This window comes from Gossypium arboreum, chromosome 1 (genome assembly GCF_025698485.1).
Source record: "Gossypium arboreum isolate Shixiya-1 chromosome 1, ASM2569848v2, whole genome shotgun sequence".
NCBI lineage: Eukaryota > Viridiplantae > Streptophyta > Magnoliopsida > Malvales > Malvaceae > Gossypium > Gossypium arboreum.
In genome coordinates, this window is record NC_069070.1 from 11,850,603 (window position 1) to 11,859,535 (window position 8,933).

The following is an 8,933-nucleotide window of genomic DNA, read 5'->3' on the forward strand; positions in this document are numbered from 1 at the left end:
TCGAATCCCGACCGCCGTATGGTGCGGAGCTGGCAGCGGCAAGTGGGCGCGTGGACGCCCAGGGAAGGAGGCTCGACGGAGCTCCGAGGGCCTGCTCTCAGTCCTCTTTCAGAGAGTTTTTCTTTATTTTTTTTAAAACGGGCTCAAAATGATTTTTAAGGCAAAAATTTGGCTTATATAACCTCATAGAAATGGCTTCGTTTAGGCTTAAAATAATAGGCTTCAAAACGGTGTCGTTTCAAGCCCGAGGATCCGCGCGTTGACCTACGACCCGGGAAGGATCCACGTGTTTTTGCTTAAAGGGCTAATTGCCCAATTGGTCCTTTCGCATTTTCAGAATTTATAATTTCATTCAATTCAAACTTTATTTTGTTTTAATTTGGCCTTGACCTTCTATTTTAATTTCAATTTAGTCCTATTTACTATCATAAAGCCTATTTCGGGACGACGTTGTTTTGGGATTAAGGTCAAATTGCCCAGTGAGTCCCTCAACTTTTAATGCGTGTTTCAATTGGGTTTAAAATTCATTTTATTTATTTAAAAATTAACCCTAGATTCTTATTTAAATTCAATTTTAATCCTTTTATATATACATTTTACATACAATTTATTTATTTTAAATATTTTATATATATTAATTATTTTTATAAACATTATTTATACATGTAAAAATTATTATATATTATTTTTATTATTTATCAGGTTATTTGTATTTTATTATATATTTTATTACATATTATATTTTATTATATATATTATTCCTATATTATCTTCATTTTATTATATATTATTCTATTATTTATTATTTATTAGTACATATAATTAAAAATTTTGTAAATTATTATTAAATAATACATATATCATTATTAAATATTTAATATTTAATATCTAATGTTCTTAAATTTACTATAAAATTTTGTTCCTATTTAACATATTATTATTTTTATAAATATATTAAGTTATTATATCATATAGTATGTTTTATATATATATTAATTGTTTAAAAATTCTCCTTTATCATTTTTATATTATTTTAAATATTTTTTAATTATATATATATGTATTTGACTTATATTTTATATATGTTCATAAATTGTTTATTTATTTTGTATTTTTTGTTTAGTATTGTTTTAGTAGGTTAATTTTTATCTTATAAATTATTTGTTATTTTTATGTTATTTATTGTTTTTATATATTCACATGAAAATTGATTATTTATGTTGATTTAAGTTATATTTGCATGAAATATTATTATATATGTAATTTATGTTGTTATATTCATTATTTTCTATGTTATATTTTGCATGAAATATTAATGCATGTATATTTATGTTATTTATATCTGCATGAAAGGTTAATGTATATTATATAATTTATGTTGTTATTCATCATTTTCTATATTATAGTTGCATAAAATGTTAAAGCATGTAGTTTATATTGTTTAATATTGATATCTTGTAATATGTCAAACGCATCATTGTTATAAAAGTTTATATTTCATTTAATCCAAAAGAATTTTAAAAAAATAAGGCAATGTTTTTGGTATTTAGGAATTCGGGAAGTAGTGCCCTAACATGCTGGGTTGCGATTTCCCGTTTGTTTAAATGTCTAAAAATTATCCTTCTAAATAAATTTTGTAAATCACAAGATGATTTCAGTTACGAAAGTATAGGAATATCGTGTCCAATCATGCTGGATGTGATGTTCGTACTCGTTTGAAGCGAAGGAATCTTGATTTTCAACTCAAATTATTATGGTTTTAAAAAGAGATCTTATTTCTAAACTCCATCAAACTTTTGACATTAAGACAAAACTATTCAATTTGGTACCAATTTTGGGCGCTGCGAGGGTGCAAATCCTTCCTCGTACGTAACCGACTCCCGAACCTGTTTTCTCACAATTTCGTAGACCAAAATGTTTTATAAGGTGATCCAATCACACTTAAAAAGGTTGGTGGCGACTCCCGTTTTCAAAATACTCTCTTTGAAAAAAAAGGTTTCGACAGCTTGGCGACTCCGCTGGGGAACAATAAGAGAGTCAAGCCAAGAAATTGATTATTTTCTGTCTTAATGTCGGAAGTTTGGAAATTTTAAAGAATATTGATCTTTTTACATGTGTTTGCTGCATATGTTTGTTATCTTGTTGCCGCACACATTGCATTTGCATGACCGCTGTGGTCGCACCCTTAAGTGGGAGTGAGAAGCTACGCTTTCGTAAGGTTTTCACCTCCGTATGAGCTAATGGATTGCTTTCGGGATACATCCGTACTTATGTCTTCGTGAGATTTTCATCTCCGTATGGCCATAGGGAAATGTGTCTCCCTGAGCCGAACTTGGTCCATATGAGCCTATAATAGGTGAGGACCGAGGAATCTGTTGGTTCAGGTACCCTCGCTTTAGAACTGAAACGCATATAGTGAATTTTAAGTGCTTACCCTAGGGAGTATAGTGATAGCCTTTAGTAAGCTACCCTTATAAGTGCTTGTTTATTATACTTTTATATATGATACTGACTTATTTTATTTTGCTATCATTACATGTCACTTAATATTTAAAGGTGTCGATTCACGGTTCGATTTCTAGATTAGAAAGTTTTGTAATGAGAAACGAATATTTTGATAAAGTGGAGGACAACGCTTCTGTCTGTGCGTGGTCAGAAAAAACCCAGTTAGAGAAAGGAGATAGTGTTACTGAAGGGTATATGTCAGTGTTGTGGGACTTCACTCGTATCAGTTCGACACAGAATGAGATTCAGGAGTTGAAGGACATTTGGGCCCAATGGGATGACGAGGCTAAGCAGCTGTTCTACCAGAATTATGGAGATCTTCCCTATTTGCTAGACATCGAGGTGGATAAGCATCTGTTTCGAGCTATGGTACAGTTTTGGAACCCTGCTTATAGTTGTTTTACATTTGGAGAGGTAGACATAGTACCTACTTTGGAGGAGTATACGACCTTGGTTCGTTGTCCATAAATTCAAGGTAACAAAGCTTATGTTAGGCTGCTAGTCTCCCAACTTTCGTGAAGAAATTAATGGTGATTAAAGGGGTGAGTGAACAGTGGGCCGCAACTCGAATCCAATAAAAGGGTGATAGTAAATGTATTACGTAGGCAAGTTTGAGGGATTTGATATTGGCACACCCAGATGTGAAGAAGAGGGTTGATGTCTTGGCCTTAAGTATGTATGGTTTGGTGATTTTCCCAAAAGCTATGGGGCACATAGATGAGGCAGTTGCAGATTTATTCGATCGACTTAGTAAACAGAACACACCTGTGCCTGCAATCCTAGCCGAGACGTTTAGATCCTTGAGTGCATGTCGGAGAGCTGGTGAAGGTAGATTCATTGGATGTGCACAATTGTTGTTAGTATGGTTCCATAGTCACTTTTAGAAGATTGATAAGGTTTCTTGCCGAGTGTTCTTTGAGGATTATTCTCCCTTAAGGGAAGCAGCAGCTACGCCGAGGAGAGACGACATTACAGAGGAAAGATGGATGGAAATACTTCAGAATCTCCGAGAGGAAGATGTGATGTGGAAAGCCCATTGGATGGCTCCTAATGAAGTCCTTTATCGTTGTGGAAGTTTTGATTGGGTACCTCTTCCTGGAATTTGGGGAGTTGTATGTTATGCACCATTACTCGTCCTAAGGCAATACAAAGTGGGGCAGTTTATACCAGCAACACAAGGGTTAGCTCAAAGTGATTTCTCATATAAGGGGGATCATTATAAGAAGAAGATGCGAGAGATTTTCGAGGCTTGGAAGAAAATTTACTGTGTGAAGATTCTAACTAAAGGTCCGACGACGGCTCTTGAGTACAAAGAGTGGTTTAGTAAGAGGATCAATGATAACATCCCTAGGCCGAGTTTGGGGGCTGCCCAATCGATGGATGAGAGTTTACAAGTGATTCCATCAGAGTTAGAAGTCGTAAAGAAAGAGTTTGAAAGGAAGAATTTAGAGCTCGGGAGAAAGACAGAGAGGCTTGAGGAGGAGAAGATGTACCTAAGCTTAGATGTCGACGTTCATAAAATTAAGGTCAAAAAAGTGAGGAAAGAAAAGAGGAAGATTGAAGAAGACTGAGATGACTTGAAGACGCAATATAAGAGGATACAACTATCAATGAAGAGAGCTGGATTGGGGAAGTCTTCAGAGCAGTGGCAACAAGAGGTTCAAGAAGAAAGAGCCAAAGCCGAGTATTGTGAGAAGAAGTTCCAAGAGATGCAGGCGCATAATCAGGCCCTAGAGAAGAAGAATCAAGGATTAAAAGCTAAGGTGACTGAGCTTGGACGATCTCTTCATCATCACCGAAGTCGTAACTCTCCGGTCAAGTTAAAGGCAAGTCTGGACAAGATCGAGGAAATGAAGCACAATATTGGAGGGTTGGAAGCAGCATTGCAGAACTGTGAACTACGGATTGAGCAGCTCGAGGTAAGAGAAGGACATTGGAAGGGAGAGCTTCACCATTTTCAAGATCAAGTCAGAGATAGGGATTATTTCATGGGAAAAGGCATAGTACAGATTCGAGAGGTTGCTGATTATTTGCAAGACCTGGCAGCACAAGCTAACGTATTAAGTACAAAGTATGAGTTAGTTTCAGATAGAGGTCTAGAGTTAACTTTGTTATTGGATAGGGTTAAAACTCTGAGCCTGAGGGCGAAGGCGTATTTGTAATCCGTTTTGTGTAAAGATTTTTGTTTCTTAAATAACGTTTTCTAAAAGAAACTGAATCAGAATCGATATCTTTTTGCATTCATGCATTTGCATCTCATCGCATCATATGCATTCAAATTTATAGAAAGACCATAATTAGTTAAAATTATTAAGGAGAAAGAGAGAGTAAGAGAAAGAAAAATCTGGAAGCAACACATCCTTACAATATGCGCTAAGACAAAGAATATGGATCAAAGACTTGAGCAGATCCAGAAAGAAATGCAAGAGCAATTGAAGGAACAATTGGAAAAAATTCAACAGGAGATGAAGGATCAAATGTTGGAGGCTCAAAGGAATATGATGGCTGAGATGACTCAGCTGCTGAAGGGGGCGACAGATAAAGGAAAGGCCCCTAAGACCATCACTGAAGAAGATAATGAGGATCATCCTCCAGGTTTTACTCCACCCCATGTGCAAACTCAACCTGAAGTATATCCTTGAAGGCCGTCCATCACAATAAGGCCTCAACATGGGTAAGTCGATGCTGGAATACCCATGAATTTCCAAATTGGCTCAAGATCTAACCCGGGAGATAACCCTACCAATCCAGTCATCCCTGATTTAGATGTAGCTGAGAGGGAGGAGATGAGACTCGAATCATCAAAGCAATTAGAGGAACGTTGCAGATGGTGAGAAGAGAAATTTAAGACATTAGAAAACACTGATAATCGTCAGAGAATTGATGCCAAGGACTTGAGTTTGGTCCCAGATTTGGTGCTTCCTCATAAGTTCAAGATGCCGGAATTCGAGAAGTACAATAGGACTACTTGCCCTGAGGCCCATATCACTATGTTCTATAGACGGATGACTGGCTATGTAAACAATGATCAATTATTGATCCATTGTTTTCAGGATAGTTTGGTTGGGGCAGCGGTTAGATGGTATAATCAATTGAGTCGCGCAAGGATTGGTTCTTGAAGAGACTTAGCGCAAGCCTTTATGCAGCAATATAATCATGTGATTGACATGACTCCTAATAGAATCACTTTGCAGAACATGGAAAAGAAGCCTAATGAGAGCTTTAGGCAATATGCACAGAGGTGGAGGGAGGTTGCCATGCAAGTTCAACCACCGCTCTTGGAGAAAGAAACTATCATGCTGTTCATTAACACTTTGAAGGCCTCATTCATTACTCACATGATTGGAAGTACCACCAAGAGCTTTGCTGATATAGTTATGGAAGGAGAAATGATTGAGAACGCTATAAGGGGTAGCAAGATAGAGGGGGAAATTGCTAAAAAATCGGCCCCAAGAAGGAAAGATAATGAGGTGAACAATACGAGTAGTTATAATTCAAAAGCGATTACGGTTAGTCAGCCCAGAGCAACTACAGTTGGGCAAAAGGATTCCCAAAAGCAGGGATCTGGTTCAAGACAAAATTCTGAGAAGGTCTCATTTACGCCTATCCCGGTGACGTATCGGGAGCTTTATCAAAGTCTATTTAATGCGCATGCAATAGCTCATTTTCATTTGAAACCACTACAACCCCCATATCCCAAATGGCACGATGTAAATGCCAAATGTGAATACCATGCAGGGATATCAGGGCATTCAATCGAAAATTGCACTGGCTTTAAAAAAGCAGTGGAAAGACTGATCAAGATGGGGGTCGTAAAATTTGACGACACCCCTAGTATAGAGAACCCGTTGCCAAACCACAGTGATCAAGGGGTAAACGCAATTGGGGACACTGGTATGAGAAGGATTAAAGAGGACGTGGCTGAGGTAAGAATGCCGATGAAAGTAATCTGGGAAGAAATGGTGAAAAGAGAAATGATAATCTTTAAAGAGGGAAATAAAGGAGTGAGGGACTACTGCGAGTTCCATGCAGAAAAGGGACACGAGATCCAGGAATGTGACGAGTTTAAGGCTTTGGTACAAAGCCTTATGAATAATAAGGAGTTGGAATTTTATGAAGCTGGCTCAGATGAAGGTCATGTATGTACATTGGAAGGTGAACCAAAGAATCAAAAAATCAACCGGCCAACGATCATTATTTCTATACCAAAGAATAATGAAGTTGAGACACAAACAACGCCGAAAGTCATAATTCACAAACCCGTTTCCTTTCCTTATAAGGATAACAAGAGGGTACCCTGGAATTATGACTGCAATATGACAATACCGAAGAGAGAAGATATAGCTAGTACTTCTAAGAAGGCTCAAGTTGAAGGATCCTACACACGTAGTGGGAAGCATTATGATACAAAAGGCATCAGAGTTGAACCTACAAAACTGAAAACCTTTGGTGTTGAGAAGGAAAATAGGGCTGAGGTACTTTTTAATGAACCAGTGAAGGAAGAAGAAGCTAGAGAGTTTCTAAAATTCCTGAAACACAGTGAGTATAGCGTGGTTGAACAATTGCTCAAACAACCAGCTCGTATATCAATGTTGGCTTTGCTTCTGAGTTTAGAGGTACATCGTGAGGCATTAATGAAGGTGCTCAACGAGACTTACATTACTAATGATATATTCGTCAACAAGTTGGATCGATTGGTTAGTAACATAAGCGCTAACAACTTCATTTATTTTAATGATGATGAAATCCCACCTGGTGGCATGGGATCAGCTAAAGCTTTGCACATCACCACTCGCTGCAAAGGATATACATTGTCGAGTGTGCTTATTGATAATGGATCAGCATTAAATGTCCTGCCATTATCCACATTGAACAGATTGCCCATAGACAGTTCTCACATGAAAATATGCCATAATGTAATGAGGGCATTTGATGGCACGGAAAGAAATGTCATGGGAAGAATTGATATCCCCTTGCTGATCGGGCCAAACATGTATGAGGTAGAATTTTTAGTGATGGACATCAAACCCTCTTATAGTTGCTTGTTGGGGAGGCCTTGGATACATTCAGCAGGAGCAGTACCCTCATCTTTGCACCAGAAATTGAAGCTAGTAACAGACGGATGGCTGGTCACCATAAATGCGGAGGAAGACATCATAGCAGCAGTCACCAGCGACGCACCCTATGTAGAGGCAAACGAGGAGGCTATTGAGTGTTCTTTTTGCTTTTTAAAATTCGTTAATGCAACATTTATTTCAGAGGGGAATGAGGTGTCGGTGCCTAGGATATCCAGAACTACAAGAATGGGTTTGCAGATGACAGTGGGAATAAGAGCCTTACCAAGAAAAGGATTGGGAAGATATCTCCAATGAGGGATTCAAGTTCCAGAACTAAAGGAGAAGAGAGACCGTTTTGGCTTGGGTTTCAGGCCAGATCATAAGCAGAGGAGGAAGGAAATAGAGAAGCGTCAAGAAAGAAGAAGGGCTCGTTTAAGTGGAAGAGAAGTAGAGTGGGAACTGATGACATTCCCTCATATATCCCAAACATTTATATCAGGAGGGATAATTCACCCTGAGAGAGGGATGCTCGAAAAAGAAAATTATCACATCAATGCTGTACATAATGAAGAGTCTGAAAGAAGAAACCTTGAGGGCATTTGTCCTTATGAATCGGGAAGCTCTTTAAACAAATGGATTGCAGAAAAACTTCCTGTAGTTTTTAAAGATTTTTCAGAGTAATTTTTAGGGCACTCTTATTGCTCTAGAGCCTAGAAGTAATAAGATTTCATTTGTAAAATGGGCTCATGTTTGGATATTTGCATTTCAATAAAACACGACTTTTGTTATCAATCTGAGTGAATATTCTTTTACACCGATCAATATTCTTTTGACCTCTTTAAATTCTTTCAAATTTTTCATTTCATACATAACACATAAATAAACATTCTTAAAATTCATTCATTCTTTGTACATTCTTTCGTACCCCGCAGGTCCCTAGATATCAATGACATGAGCACTGATACTACAAATCCTGAATTCTTTTTTGAGCAAGACATATGTTTAGAAGAACCTCAGGATTTTAAAGATGACAGGGATTGTGATGTGTCTCCAGATCTATTGAGAATGGTGAAACAAGAGGAGAAACAAATCCTACCCTGTGAGAAAGAGGCAATAGAGAATGTAGTCTTGGAGGAAGGAAAATAGATGAAAATAGGGACACATATTGCAAAGGAAAAGAGACAAGGTCTTGTTGAGCTACTACGTGAATTTAAAGATATCTTTGCATGGTCATATGAGGATATGCCGGGGTTGAATACTGATATTGTGGTACATCGTCTCCCAATAAGACAAGATTGCAAGCCAGTACAACAAAAATTGCGAAGGATGAGGCCTGATATTGTGATGAAAGTAAAAGATGAAGTCAAGAAG

General features: G+C 37.4%; 1 protein-coding gene across 1 annotated transcript; it reads left to right on the top strand.

The window, feature by feature from the left end:
* Positions 1 to 5,762: 5,762 nt before the first annotated feature.
* LOC108466257 (uncharacterized) lies at positions 5,763 to 8,243 on the top strand. Its single transcript, XM_053018217.1, has 2 exons — positions 5,763 to 7,812; positions 7,894 to 8,243. Exons 1-2 carry the CDS (start codon positions 5,763 to 5,765, stop codon positions 8,241 to 8,243), a joined length of 2,400 nt encoding a protein of 799 aa, XP_052874177.1.
* The last annotated feature ends 690 nt before the right edge of the window (positions 8,244 to 8,933 follow it).

Excerpts from the sequence above, each read along its gene's own strand:
- LOC108466257 (XM_053018217.1), top strand. The coding sequence starts at position 5,763 with ATGCAAGTTCAACCACCGCTCTTGGAGAAAGAAACTATCATGCTGTTC. Across the intron at positions 7,813-7,893 it reads ATCCAGAACTACAAGAATGG|AACTAAAGGAGAAGAGAGAC; the intron begins GTTTGCAGATGA and ends TTCAAGTTCCAG.